Here is a 15,711-nt window from a genome sequence, read left to right as displayed (position 1 = left end):
TCAAATACATGATCAATATAAACTCAAATGAGGTCAAGCTTTTGTAAGCATTATTAGCATCACCTTGTTGAGAATAAGTAGATTTATCAACAATAGCTTTTTCTAGAATTGAACAAGGTGTATCATACATATTTATCAAGCTACAAATAGAAGAAAAATGGGAGCTCCAATAGGTATCCCCAACTCGTTTTAAAGTATCAATTTGATTTTCCCCTTTACCATTTCCAAGCCCATCAATATCTATCAAATATGCAATTTTATCTAACTTGGTAGCCTATAACTCATCATGACAGTAAACAATATTGAAAATAAAAGTTAAATTTGAAAATAATTCATGAATTGGAATAACTTCTCTTCATGCATCAACCAACACAATTTGTAACCTATGAGCAAAATAATTGAGGAATAATGCTTGTAATCCATTTAATTCTCCTCTCATATTGCTAGCACCATTATACCCTTGATCACGAATATATAAACATTAAGATTATGTTGAGCAAATACAACACACAATTTATTCTTCAAAGTTAATACTATAATGTCTTTAACATGCACAATATAAAAAAAATCGCTCTTGTTAACAAATTTTATCAACGAATCTAAAAAAGAGAGCCATTTTCTCTTTTTGGATTCATCATGAACTTCATCAACAATTATACAAAACATGGAATTCCTGACTTTCTCACAAATATGGTTTTTCACTTTATTAGAAAGAATATTCAATAACTCCTTTTGAATTTTATACGAAGTATATTTGGAATTATATGGAGCATTTTCCAACACAACTTTTGCAACTTCATCATTGTATGAAGCTATGAGTTTTATCATCTCAAGAAAATTACCTTGATTCTTCGATTCAGTAGTTTCATCATTACCTCTAAAAGCATAAGCTTGAAGTGATAAAAAGCGAATTGTTTCAATTGAAGTCTTGAGACACAATCGATTCTTCACAATTTGATTTGAGCTTTGCATTTCCAAAACATTACTGATATGACAATTTTGATTTAACAAGTCTTGACAAGCTCTCGGTGCAATATTGTGGGGTGAGCAAGGATTCTTCCCTATGTGTTTAACAAAAGCACAACTTTTTTTCCATTATTAACTTTCCTCCAACTTTTAAAACCTATAAAAAAACACTCAACAAAGTTAAAACATGTTGATGACAAACAACTCATTTCCTTTTAGAATTCAAATTTAATTACTCGTAACAATTAAAACATATGAACCAAGACACTCATTTGATTTTGTACTAAAAAGATAGCAAAGTAAAATATACAACATTTTTTAATGTTGAATACTCTAACATGGAGGAAATAAGCTAAACGAAGCATATTCAAATCTTCTTGAATGATCATCTTTACCAAACCATGAATAATTTTTAGATGCATTTGATATGGACCCCATTTTAGATAAACTCTTCGTATCTCATCAATTTGATTTTGTCGGTACTACCAAATTTGAGGACGATTGCCTAGATCATGTTCTAAAGAATTTTCAAAATTCATTATATATAACTCCAAGAGTTTTTGTTGGAAGTCCCACATCGACTAGAGATAAGGCCAAATTATAATATATAAGTGAAGTACAAACCTCACCTTACAAGCCGGTTTTGTGGGGTTGAGTTAGGTTTAAAAACCCACTTACTAATATGGTATCAGATTCATAGTTGGAGTCTATCCTAGCGAGTTCTAAGTGGGCATTCTATTCTTCTATTCCACCCGCTATCGGGCCGTTATCGGACCACCCAATTTTTACTATCACGCACGAGATGTCTATACCTCGGCGTGAAGGGGGTGTGTTGGAAGTCCCACATCGACTAGAGATAAAGCCAAATTATAATATAAGTGAGATGCAAACCTCACCTTACAAGCCGATTTTGTGGGGTTGAGTTAGGCTTCAACCCACCTTCTAACATGGTATCAGAGCCATAGAGTCTATCCTAGCGAGTCCTAAGTAGACATTATATTCTTCTATTCCACCCGCTATCGGGCCGTTATCGGACCACCTAATTTCTACTAACACGCACGAGATGTCTATACCTCGGCGTGAAGGGGGTTAGGCTTAAAAACCTACTTTCTAATAGTTTTAGGGAGTTATTTTTCATTTTCTTCTATTATTGGATTCTCATGAAATTTCTCATGATGTAGATGTATTTTTTTTCATCTTCGTCACAAGCCTTCCTGTTGAAAAGAGAATCAATTCTTTTACTCTTTATTATAATTTTTCTAATATAAAATTATCACCTCTCACCTATTTAGGAAAAGATAAAATATATTTTCACAAATCACAATTATCACATTACAAAACGTAACAAAATTCACACCACTTTAATTAAATAAGCAACACTATAAATTCAAAACTTTAAAAATGAAGACAACGAGTAATTTTTGTGTTTTTGGAGAAAAAACAATTACCGTAATTAAATTTGTTAAACCATTGTAAACAAATGCATTTAAAGTTTCTATTTCTCAACTATCAAATAGCATTAAAACATTAAAACTCGTCTATAATTATTTTTTTAAGCACTCTGTAAACAAATACAAATTAATCGTGAGTTAATGTAAACTTATGCAACTATCAAATAACATTAGTGTAAGTTGAAATATGCAAAAAGACATTAGAAAGACTTTATTACTGAACTATAATAGTCATATAAAAATAATAACAAAAATAGCATAATCAACTAAGAATATTATCATCAGTTCAATATCCAACCATAGATTACACATCACAAACACAACAACATAATAATAAAATGATTTTAATTCAACCAAAACAAATATTCATAACAACGTTAAAGCTACAACCTTAGCTATGCGAGCAAACACCATTTCATGCGTTAAATAAATCATTAAAACACTAACCATTTCATTTCATTTAAGGAAAACACCTTACACTACCTTGTTATATACCACGAGGAGAAAACAACAATTTATAACAATTTAAGTTCAACTAGAACAATTAAGCTACCTGTAATGCAAGTAACATTCAACAAATTTCAAATAAATGAAAAGATAATTGCAAATTTTCGAGATCGTTAAGCAGTTTTGTTACCTTTGATTTCTATCATTTATTTTCACACTTGTAAAGTAAAAAAAGAATCTGAGAAAGAGAGTCAATACCATATTGAGTTTTAAAAAAACTTGTAAGAGAAACTTGAAACAATGAAAAAAAAAAAACTTTTTTAAACTTAATATAAATAATATAATAATATATAAACGTAACTTTAAAAAATATATAAAAAATAAAATAAGAAAACTTTGGGGGAGTTATGACTGCCCTATCATAACCAACATCCGCCCCTGCAAAAACATAAAGGTCATGGTATAATAAACTAGGCAAATCAGTATAAAACTTATCTCTTAATACATCAATATAACTCATTCCTGGACATAAGTGGTTCTGTAAGGTCCTCAATAATTGATTTAGAGGATTGCAGAATTAAGTTATTACCAACATAGGATTATTCTAGACTGTCCAATAAATATATATATATATATATATATATATATATATATATATATATATATATATATATATATATATATATATATATATATTATTCCTGTTATCTTATTATGCTATAAATTTAATTTTTTCTAAGTATTTATAATTGATGGTAAACATTTTAAATTTGAATGAATACTTTTGATTAAAGATATTTACGAAGATGGGGTTGAAAAGAAGTTTAGATGGGAGGGGTTAACTCGATATTTAGGTAGCATGGGAAAGTAAGAAGATATCATGATTAAAATATATAGTTAAGGAAAATAAGAAATATAAATAGGCATGTTCTTTTAAAATGACAGCATGATTTGTAGGAAACTTCGTGGAAGCTACCCAAGAGTGAGGAATGGCCCTCTCATGGCGCCTCCATTTAATCCCACCACCTTCCCCACTCTTTCCTCTCAACCCCCACCCTTTACTTTTCTCTTCCCCTTCTTCTTCCACATTTTTTATTCTCTTCTTCACTTCTTCTTCTCCATTCTCTTCAACCACCAACAATGAAGCTCATTAGCATCAATCCCAAAAACCTCAAACTCAGTCCCAAACACCTCTTCCGCTCCAAAAAGGACCGGTCTTTATCCCGATCCGACCCACTCTCTTTCGGATCCTCCTCCTCCGATGACTCCGTCCACAAGACCACCGCACCCAGCGCCGCCGGCTCTCTCACTCCCACCAGCGTCCTCCCTGGCGCCTCCGGTGACTGGTCCGACGTCACTGTCGACGTTCGGTGGGACCTCGCCCAGGCCTTCCGCCTAATCGACCGAGACAACGATGGTGTCGTTTCACGCCAGGACCTCGAGGCAATTCTCACGCGCCTAGGCGCGTCTGACGTAGCGCTCATGCTCAGTGAGGTCGAGGGAGACACCGGAGGCTGCATCACAGTGGAGGCTCTCATGAACCACATCGGGTCGGGTCCAGAGTCCGGGTCGGATCCGGAGGAACTTAAGGAGGCCTTCGCAGTGTTCGACACGGATCGTGACGGTAGGATCTCGGCAGAGGAGTTGCTTCGGGTGTTCAGAGCGATAGGCGATGAGCGGTGCACATTAGAGGAGTGCCGGCGCATGATAGAGGGTGTGGACAGGAAAGGGGACGGATTCGTGTGTTTTGAGGACTTCTCTCGTATGATGGAACTGCATCGGTGATGGTTGTGATTGTGATGATGGGACATGTCAGATGAAGATCATAATCATGTTATAAAAAAATTGAAAATATATATAAGAACGAAGGCAACTTTTTCATTTTTTTTTCCGTTATTCTTGTGTTTGTTGGTTTTATTATTTGGGTGTATAATTAATAATTTTTTCAAAGGTAAAGTGCCATTCACTCGGCAGAGTTTAATGTGGAATAATATCTATATTATACGTGGCTTAAGCTCGTAAAGTTATGGAATAATATATGGCACATTGATTGGATGCTTGCAACATGTATCCTAACCAGTGTAGAATGGAATAATGTTTCTTTCTTTTATAAGATCATCAAATTTGATTATGAAAGATAGTCAGATTAGAATTGTATATTTTAATTATACTGTATTATTTATACTTAGATGCTAGTGAGGAAAAATGGGTTAAGCTACACATATACAATTTAATTAAAGGATAAACTGTAATTTTTATATGTTAGGGAATGCAAACTATTCTGCCATGTTGAACTTTTAAAAGTAAATTTCGTCTAAAAGACTTTTTTTTAATGTATAATATGCTTTTAGTAGTGTTTGTGACTATTTTTTCTTTCTTGGATTTTCCAAATTCATTGAACCAAAAACTAGAGAACTGTTGGCGATATTGGTATTATAACTTGTGGAAACCACTACAATGCAATAGTTTTTTAAGTTAACAGAAATCTTACGGTGAAAAAGAAAATCATGTTCAATTTATTTTTTCTTAACTATTAGATTTGAGAGAGTGAATTTGAGGAAATTTGAGAGAATTTAAAGATAATTTTTGTTGTCGTTTATTTGAATGAATTTGAAAGTAAATGAGAGTGAATTTGAAAATAAAATTTGTGAGAATTAGTATAGAATTGTATTGACGTGACAAATTAAAAAAAAAAAATTTCAAATTCACTCTCATTTACCTCTAAATTCACTAAAGTAAACGACAAAAAAATTTATCTTCAAATTCTCTCAAATTCACTCCCTCAAATTCCCTCAAAATAACAAGTCTTAAACGAAGCTCCCTCGAAGTCTAATTGTTTTCCTACAAATAGTACGAACATAAAGAAAATAATTGTTTTCCTATGAATAGTACGAACATAAAGAAAAGATGGCATGACCCTTTTTATTTGAAGGGACATGACATTGAATTTGAATTGTTGGAAGTTGGAACTTTTGGTTTTATGATTTTACTTTTATTTTTCATTCTACTGTTGCAATGTCCCAAAAATCATTGTTTTTTCTTTCACATTTGCTTTAAGTTAGCTTGTTTCATTTGCGTGCTTCTAGGTTTGTGAGTTCCTTTCCTTGCTCCAAAAATCTTGCTTCTTTTTTCAACAATATTGATATGTGCATGGTTGAAATGTGTTGCATTGTTGAAAAGTATTGCAAGATATCATAATGAAGTTGCAATCCATAATTTCCATGAGTATGATCAATTATGTTTAAAATACATTACCTAATTTATTATGTATAATTAATTGATTGCACTATGTGTTTTATTTAAGTACATAATGTCATACCTCAAGCCATTTTATAGCATGATACCACATATTTATTAGTTTATACAAATAAAAATAAGTTACAAAACTTTTGTACATAATTGAACATAATATAATATAAAGAGTCAAATTTTTCCATTCTTTTTTTCAATGGGTATAAATGATTATTAGACACTCTCATAATATATTGAATGCAATGATTAAATTAGAAAAAAAAATTAGTTCAATTTATATAATACAATTTTATATTTTCAATAATAATAGTTTTATTTTTACTTTACAATAATATTATCACAAACCATCAATAACCTATTTGCAACATTATATCTTCAATAATAATAATATATACTATTTTTATTTTATAATAATATTATCACAAACTCACGTTAATTAAGATGCATATATATTTTTTCTGAAGTTACAAGATATCATTACTCTTTAAAATTATTTAGGACAATAAATGGAACTCATGTATGATCGTAAATGTGTCAAGATTATATGTCTTTCACTCTTAATATTCAATGCAAAATGTATTTTCAACTTGTGATTTTGTCATAAAATTTATATAATACAAACATACGATTCAAAATATTAAGGAATGTTCTTATTAAAGAAGATTTACTCATAATGCTTAAAGATTGATTTATTTAGATTTGGTATAAGTCATGTCTGAATGTATTTATAAACTCAAATGAATATAACTTTGTAGAAAAATATCACATTTGAGATGTTATATTTATTCTAAAAGAACAAATAAGTACATTCAATACTTTTTAGATACCATCTTAAAAGATATTGAAAGAGAGGTGTATAAAATTCATAAGAGTTGTTCAACCATTTATCACTTGTAAATGTAAAGTAGTTGAAAAAAGGGACTGAAAAAGTATTTCTTAGTATTGTTGGGGGGCAACAAAACCAAGTTTTAACATGTATTCTTTAAAAGTTTTTTAAGAAGTTGTACAATTATTTAATATTTCGAAAATTAATGTAACAAAATTTTGATATATATGAAATTCACTGGTGATATGAAGTTATGTCTATTTGATTGATAAGAAAAAAAATTGGACAACTGAATAGATGAAAATGAAATTTTCTAAAATTACACAAACATTTTTATAATATTTGATGTAGTTTTTGGCTTGATTGATATAACATAAAAAAAAGTTTAACTTACTCTTTTGTTCATAATTTTTGTTGAAATAATTCAAGCAAACTCCTTGTTTTATTTTATTTTATTCAATTAATTCTTTTGAAAAATTAATTCAATTATATCTTTTTCATTATATTAGTACTAACAATGTCAAAGATATGTTACTTTTTCAATTTTTTATGATAACTACTTACACTTGACAAAGTAAAATTTATTTCTTTTATATTAATAAATTTTTACTATGTCAATTAAAACTAAATTGATATATGTGTTACACTAGTCACGTGATAGGTGAATTACATTCATCATAATAAATTGTTATTGTTTTATATTTTTCAATGTGTGATAATTATCTCTTATTTATGTTACTTTTTTGTTTCATATTTATAACTTTAAACATGCAAATCAATAAGTAGTCTCCTTTCATTGTACCAAAACAATGGTAATAATCAACTCTTATATAAAAATATTTTAGTGTTTTCGTTTAAGTTATATTTGAAGGTATAAAATTAATTATTAAAGTATACAATTAATCATTATGACGGTTTTCTACAACACACTGAATTTGAGGTTCAACACAAAATCCACTCTATGGCTCATAGATTCACAACTTGAAGATTGACTTTTTGAAGGTTCATTCACATGTAAATAATACACTTTATATCAATAAAAAATTATTCATTGTACCAAATTTGGAAATTTGTTTGATTGGAACACCAATTGCATAAATAATTTCCGTTTTCACACGTATAAAAGTCTTATGTAAATTAAGAAAATCTACTACTCTTCTTTTTTGTAAGGAAAAAAACTCAAACTACACGCAAATTTAAGAAAGGAAATAATCAAAAGTAAATATATATTAAAAAAATACAAAAAATAGTGGAAAAATTAGAGATATATTTTCATTGAAGTTGTTTTAATTAAATAATTTTTTAACAATGTGTTAGAACCATCTTAAAGAAATTGGTCATAGATTCAAACAGTGAAGAAATAATTTAAACATAAATAAATTTCAAATACTTTCTTTCTAATATTGTTGTCCTTATACTAGATAAAGGACGATGTAAATAAATTACTTTTTTTATTTTTATTTTGTGAAGGTAAAATCATCAAATAATTATTAATGAATATGAAGTTAGATAAGTTTGTTTATTTTAAAATCTAGAAGTAGTACATACTTGACTTTTAAAATATCTAATATAAAAAAACTCATAAATTTATTATACCATTATTTTAGTCTTGATTTGCTAAGGTTGTTAATTTCCAGTCTTCTTCCAATGTTACATTACTATAATATCATTAAATAAAAACAAAAACGGTTACAAGTTTCGTTTTTCGTTCACGAATCGTCTTAGATTTAAATTTAGTAAAATAATATATATTTTTTAACTATTGTAAAGGACAATAAATCAAATGGAAATGGCCACGTGGCATCAATGACGACACCTGGTAAGATAACAATAGTAAGTGGGTTATGTTGGGTTTAGGATTGGCGTTGGAATATACGTCTGTTGTCGGATTTGACTAACAGAGAAAGAAGACACTTTTTTGAACTTCATGTTAACTCTGTTATAGAAGAAAAATAATAGTTTATCATAATAAACAAAAATTAATTCTATAAATTAATTTATATTTTATTTTTTAATTTTTATTTCCGTATAAATTTATTTTTTGTGTAAAATTTATTTTTTTCTTATCTTTTCTTTAAGATTTTATTTTTTTTCCTAACATGTAATTATTTTGCTTGTTCTTGGAGTGACGTTGAACTCCACTTGTTTATGTTCCACTTTATAAAGAGAAAATAAAAAGAGAAAGAAAATTATTTAATGATATAGCAATAAAAATATATAAAAATAAATTTTGTTTTGTTTTGAGGTTATTGTTAGGTGTAGGTGGGTCCTATTTTTGGTTTCCTTGTATTCACTGGAACTTTCGCAGAAACTTCTTGGAACTCGAGGTTCACGCTACCAATTTAATTCCACTTTAAACAATGTACCACATCTTCAGAAGAATTAATGATAAGGTTTTGTTTGGTGCCATGCACACAAAACAAAACAAGTAATTATCATGGGTTTTCTTTTATAATTATAAATCATTTTGATATAAAAATAAATAAATACTCTATATAAGCAATTACCAACTTTCACTTACCTTTTTTTAACGTTTTATTTTAGAGAATATTTTTTAAAATGGAAATTAATGGGTTTTAAATCAATTAAGAAAATCAGTCAAAAGAAGATTAATTTGGCTTTGTTCTTTTTAGGGTTAATTGGGGTGATGATTTGAGGGAGATGATTTGGGTGGATTTGAGGGTGTAGTTGTTTTTTTGAGTGGATTTGTCGATAATTGAGAGTGGATTTGAAAGTAAAGTTTATGAAAATTAATGTAGGATTTGATTGATGTGATATATTTAAAAAATAGTTTAATTGGTAAAAATGAAAGACTACCAAAATGCCCCTACTTATAATATAAAATGCCCCCATAGTCCTGTAACTGGTTACCCGTTTGCGTAATCGATTACACATGTGTCAGCCAAACGAACATAGCGTTGTAACCGGTTACGACTTTGCTGTAACAGGTTACGCCACCCTTTTCCTATTGTTCATCATCTTCTTCGGCTCTCACACACGTGGATTCAGATGCTTCTTCATGCCATCAACACGCACAACGTCATTCTTCCTCTCAGTCTACAAACCTGTAAAATCAAAACCAAAACCAATGGTTGCACATACATCAAAATACGTTGCACATAAATCATGTAATAAATGGAGGGTACACATGACTTTTCCGTAACAATCCGCGCAAATCTCTTCGTTTATGCGAGTGACGAAAATCGACTGCATTCTGTTAGCATTATTTTAAATATAAAATAAATATTATAGCATTTTCAGTTCCTATTTTTAAGGAACATAAAGTGGTCCATTAAGCCATTATTTTTATGCTTTTAACTGCATAGAGGTTATAGAGCAGTTATTAATTTTTAAACGTAAAGCCCATTTATTTTGGAAACCTGTGATGGCCAGACTTTATATAAGGGAATGGGTTACTCTCAGTTTTGATCACTAAGCCTACTCCTCTATTCAGAAAAACACACCATCGAGTTTGAGTGAGTCAAGGTTTAGAAAACAAAGCTGTCTTGTGTTTAGATTTACAAAATTGCAATGGCAGGAGGTACGCACATTATTCTTTCATTTTTTTTCTTCCGCTGTTTTTGATCTGAATGTGTTACTGTGATGTTAATATAACATGTTTAGGTCAATTTCATACTCTGCTATTTTATCATTTGGTATCAGAGCTATTTTTCCTCTGCCTTGTTTGGTTCACTCCTTTGCGTATTGTGTTTTTAATTTTATTAATTGTTTTGAAACTGGAGAAAGAAGAAATTTTCTGTGAAATTTTCTGTGAAATTTTGATGCTAAAACCCTCACATATTATTGGGTTCATGCTTGTTGGAACCATACTGGAGGTTGAAGATGATTGAAACGACATTTGTTTTTGCGTTTCATTTTGGGCATCTTTCAGAAAAATATATTCAGTTTTTATTTTTTCTTCTTTATCTGTTGTACACATACGTGATGAAGGTACGCTGCTTGCTTCTGGTATGTACGCTTCTGGTTTTATCTCCTTTGCTTTGTTTTCATTCTGCACATAAATATATAATGTTTTCTGTTATGCGTATAATATATAATATATATAATATATATACCAGTGGTATGCGTGGATATTACTGTAATGCGTGGATATTATACTAAATATTAGTATAATAATTTTTAATATATATATAATATATAGTACGAAAGTTGCATTGCCTTTTTCGGTGCTTTTTTGGTATAGCACGTTTGCATATATATTATATATGTTAGTTACTTTTGTGATAAGCTCCAGTTTTACACACGCTATTAAGTTTATTCGGTGCGTGTTAGTATAATATTTAAAATTTTTTTTTTTTTTGAATATTATATATTTATAATATAATTCTTATATTTAGATTAAATATAAGACCTAAAGATAATTTAATGTTTAGTGATAAATATAATTTTTTAATAATTAGAGAGTAGCCACAGCATCTTTAATTAATTAAATTATATTATAAAGATCACGTTATTGAAACATTAATTGTAATTAATTATATATAATGTGATGAAATATACCCACAGGATTTTCCTTACATTTGTATAATTAATTAGGATAAAATATTTATTATAATTCTTAAATTTCCCACAGGAATTAGGAATGTGATATAATTTAATAGTTTTATCATAAGGTTAAATGAGTCTAATTGAGTAAGACTTTAGCCCACAGGCAAGTTTTATGTTAATAGACTTATTGGTAAAGACATGTTTTACATTGGTAAAACATGATATTTATTTTAGTCTCAAATTTTGATAATGAACATGAAAATTTTGAATTTGCAGTTTCTCAATCTGTGAATTTTTCTGATATCAAGTGTGGTATTCCCGAATTGAAAGGAGATAATTATAAGATTTGGAAGGAGAGAGTTCTTCTTCATTTAGGCTGGATGGACATAGATTATGCTATTAGAAAACCTGAACCACCGGGTATTACTGAGACTAGCAATTCAGATGCCATTGAACTTTATGAAAAATGGGAGAGGTCAAATCGTCTCTCCGTAACGTTCATAAAAACCAATATTTCCGCTGGAATCCGGGGTTCGGTTGATCAGTATGAGAATGTCAAGGATTTACTGAAGGCTATTGATGAGCAGTTTACGACATCTGACAAATCTCTTGCCAGTACTCTTATAATGCAGTTTTCATCCTTAAAGCTCACTGGAATTAGAGGAGTGCGTGATCATATCATGCGCATAAGGGACATTGTGGCTCAACTGAAAGCTTTGGAAGTTACCATGTCTGATTCTTTCCTAGTGCATTATATTTTGTGCACTTTGCCTCACCATTATGCTCCCTTTAAAATCTCTTACAACACACATAAGGACAAATGGTCTATTAATGAATTATTGACTATGTGTGTTCAAGAAGAAGAAAGGCTATTGATGGAAGAAGGGGAGAAGGTGAACTTGACTACTTCATTTAAGAATAAGAAGAACCAAGTTAATAAGAAGGGAAAGATTCCTGCTCAGCCAGTTATTAAGAAGGAGTCCAGATGTTTCTTTTGTAAAAAGAAGGGACACATGAAGAAGGAATGTCAAAAGTTTAAGGATTGGCTTGAAAAGAAAGGTAACTTGTTTGCTTTTGTCTGTTATGAATCTAATTTGACTAGTTTTAATCATAACACATGGTGGATTGATTCTGGTTCTACAATCCATGTTTCTAATACCTTGCAGGGTATGGAAAACCTAAGGAAACCGATGGGAAGTGAACAATGCATCTATTCAGGAAGCAAGATGAGTTCACATGTTGAAGCCATTGGGACGTGCAATTTAGTTTTAAGCAGTGGATTTGTTTTATGTTTAGAAAAGACCTTTTATGTTCCCAGTTTTAGTAAGAACTTGATTTCTATTTCACAACTTGCACCTTTGGGTTTTTCATTTAATTTTACGGATTCTGGTTTTACTTTATTGAATAAATCCAAGGTTATTGGCTTTGGGGAATTATGCGATGGTCTTTACTTTATTAAATTGCAAAACAATGCTGCCTATAGTTCTATGCATGTTTCCGCTGGGTTAAAAAGATGTGTTATGAATGAGGATTCTTCTGTTTTATGGCACCGAAGATTGGGACATATCTCCATTGAGAGAATTAAGCGATTAGTAAATGAAGGAGTACTTAGTACTTTGGATTTTACTGATTTTGAGACTTGCGTGGATTGCATTAAGGGTAAGCAAACTAACAAGTCCAAAAGAGGTGCTAAGAGGAGTTCAAATTTACTAGAAATTATTCATACAGATATTTGTTGTCCGGATATGGATGCAAGTAGTCCGAAATACTTTATCACCTTTATAGATGATTACTCACGATACATGTATCTGTATTTACTTCGTTCTAAGGATGAAGCCTTAGATGCCTTTAAAGTTTTTAAGGTTGAAGTAGAATTGCAATGCGGAAAGAAAATTAAGATTGTGAGATCAGATAGAGGTGGAGAGTACTACGGTAGATACACGGAGAATGGACAAGCACCTGGTCCGTTTGCTAGATTTCTTCAAGAACATGGGATTGTTGCCCAATATACCATGCCTGGCTCTCCAGATCAGAATGGTGTAGCAGAAAGAAGAAATCGAACCTTGATGGATATGGTGAGAAGTATGAGAAGTAATTCAAAACTTCCTCAGTTCTTGTGGACTGAAGCACTTAAGACGGCTGTGTATATAGTAAATCGGGTCCCAACTAAGGCTGTTTTAAAAACACCTTTTGAGTTATTCAAAGGTTGGAAACCTAGTTTGCGACATGTACGCGTTTGGGGATGTCCGTCTGAAGTAAGAATTTATAATCCACAAGAGAAGAAACTAGACCCAAGGACTATTAGTGGGTATTTCATTGGATATGCTGAAAAGTCCAAAGGGTATAGATTCTATTGTCCAAACCATAACACTAGGATTGTGGAATCAAGAAATGCAAAGTTTCTTGAAAATGACTTGATTAGTGGGAGTGATTTAAATCAAGACGTTGATCTTGAAAAAGATCACTATGAAGCTCAAACCTCTCAATCAAATGAAAGATTGGTAGTCATTCACGCTCCTTCAGTTCAAAAGCGTATTGAACAACCAATAATTGATGTTCCACAAATTGCTGAAAATGATAATATAGATCAAGTTGTTAACGAGGAGCAACAAGTAAATGTTGAACAACCAGTTGAACAACAAGCTTCTCATCAAGATGTTGACACAACATTAAGAAGATCTACTAGAATCAGAAGACCAGCAGTTTCTAGTGATTATGAAGTGTATTTACAAGAATCGGATTACAACATTGGAGCCGAAAATGATCCTGAAACGTTTTCACAAGCCATGAGTTCTAAAGAATCAAACCTATGGTATGATGCCATGAAAGACGAGATGGATTCTATGGCATCCAACAAAGTCTGGGATCTCGTTCAGTTGCCTGATGGTGTAAAATCCATTGGATGTAGATGGGTCTTTAAAACCAAGAAAGACTCACAAGGCAACATTGAGAGACATAAGGCAAGACTTGTTGCCAAAGGATTCACTCAAAGAGAAGGAATTGACTATAGAGAGACTTTTTCTCCTGTATCTAAGAAAGATTCCTTCCGAGTAATTATGGCATTAGTAGCTCATTTTGATTTTGAGTTACATCAAATGGATGTGAAAACAGCATTCCTTAATGGTGATCTAGAGGAAGAGGTTTACATGAAACAACCTGAAGGATTCTTTTCTAAAGACAGTGAGCACTTGGTATGTAAGCTTAATAAATCCATCTATGGATTAAAACAAGCCTCCCGCCAATGGTATTTAAAATTTCATGATGTTATCACTTCATTCGGTTTTGAAGAAAACATCATGGATCAATGTATATACCAAAAGGTCAGTGGGAGTAAGATTTGTTTCCTTGTTTTATATGTGGATGACATTTTGCTTGCAACCAACGACAAGGGTATGCTATATGAAGTGAAACAATTTCTCTCAAATAACTTTGACATGAAGGATATGGGAGAGGCATCTTATGTCATCGGCATTAAGATTCATAGGGAAAGATCTCGAGGCATTTTGGGTTTGTCTCAAGAGACCTATATCAACAAAGTTTTAGAGAGGTTTAATATGAAGAATTGTTCACCAAGTGTAGCTCCCATTGTAAAGGGTGACAAACTTGAATTAAGTCAATGTCCGAAAAATGATCTTGAGCGGGAACAGATGAAAAATATTCCATATGCTTCAGCTGTCGGAAGTCTTATGTATGCTCAAGTTTGTACTAGACCTGACATTGCATTTGCAGTTGGAGTTTTAGGAAGATATCAGAGTAATCCAGGTGTTGACCACTGGAAAGCTGCAAAGAAAGTAATGAGATATCTTCAAGGAACAAAAGATTTCATGCTCATGTATAGACGAACTGCTAATTTAGAAGTGATTGGCTACTCCGATTCAGACTATGCTGGCTGCGTTGATTCACGAAAATCAACGTCTGGTTACATTTTTATGTTAGCTGATGGAGCAGTATCTTGGAGTAGCAAAAAGCAGACCTTGACTGCTACTTCTACTATGGAAGCTGAATTCGTTTCTTGTTTTGAGGCTTCTTCACATGGTGTATGGTTGAAGAGTTTTATATCTGGGCTTAGAGTTGTGGACTCAATTGCTAGGCCACTGAAGTTGTACTGTGATAACTCTGCTGCTGTTTTCATGGCTAAGAATAATAAAAGTGGAAGTCGAAGTAAGCACATCGACATTAAATATCTGGCCATAAGAGAACGTGTTAAAGAAAAGAAAGTGGTTATTGAGCACGTTAGCACTGAGTTGATGATTGCTGATC

The 15,711-nt window shown here is 31.3% G+C and overlaps 2 protein-coding genes and 1 pseudogene across 2 annotated transcripts; 2 read left to right on the top strand and 1 right to left on the bottom strand.

Moving 5' to 3' along the window:
- Positions 1-355: 355 nt before the first annotated feature.
- On the bottom strand, positions 356-2,831 carry LOC148197922 (uncharacterized; annotated as a pseudogene).
- A 1,036-nt stretch (positions 2,832-3,867) lies between these two features.
- Positions 3,868-4,928, top strand: LOC124847713 (putative calcium-binding protein CML35). The gene has a single exon (XM_047325262.2). It carries the CDS (start codon positions 4,005-4,007, stop codon positions 4,647-4,649), a length of 645 nt encoding a protein of 214 aa, XP_047181218.1. The 5' UTR covers positions 3,868-4,004; the 3' UTR covers positions 4,650-4,928.
- Positions 4,929-11,735: 6,807 nt separating this feature from the next.
- On the top strand, positions 11,736-12,887 carry LOC148197921 (uncharacterized). The gene is made up of 2 exons (XM_088091734.1): positions 11,736-12,510; positions 12,618-12,887. Exons 1-2 carry the CDS (start codon positions 11,832-11,834, stop codon positions 12,650-12,652), a joined length of 714 nt encoding a protein of 237 aa, XP_087947860.1. The 5' UTR covers positions 11,736-11,831; the 3' UTR covers positions 12,653-12,887.
- The last annotated feature ends 2,824 nt before the right edge of the window (positions 12,888-15,711 follow it).

Source organism: Vigna umbellata, chromosome 5 (genome assembly GCF_029865625.1).
Source record: "Vigna umbellata cultivar VRB3 chromosome 5, Vumbellata_1.0, whole genome shotgun sequence".
NCBI lineage: Eukaryota > Viridiplantae > Streptophyta > Magnoliopsida > Fabales > Fabaceae > Vigna > Vigna umbellata.
The sequence above is the reverse complement of the archived record's forward strand: the minus strand, read 5'-3'. Positions and strand labels throughout refer to the sequence as shown.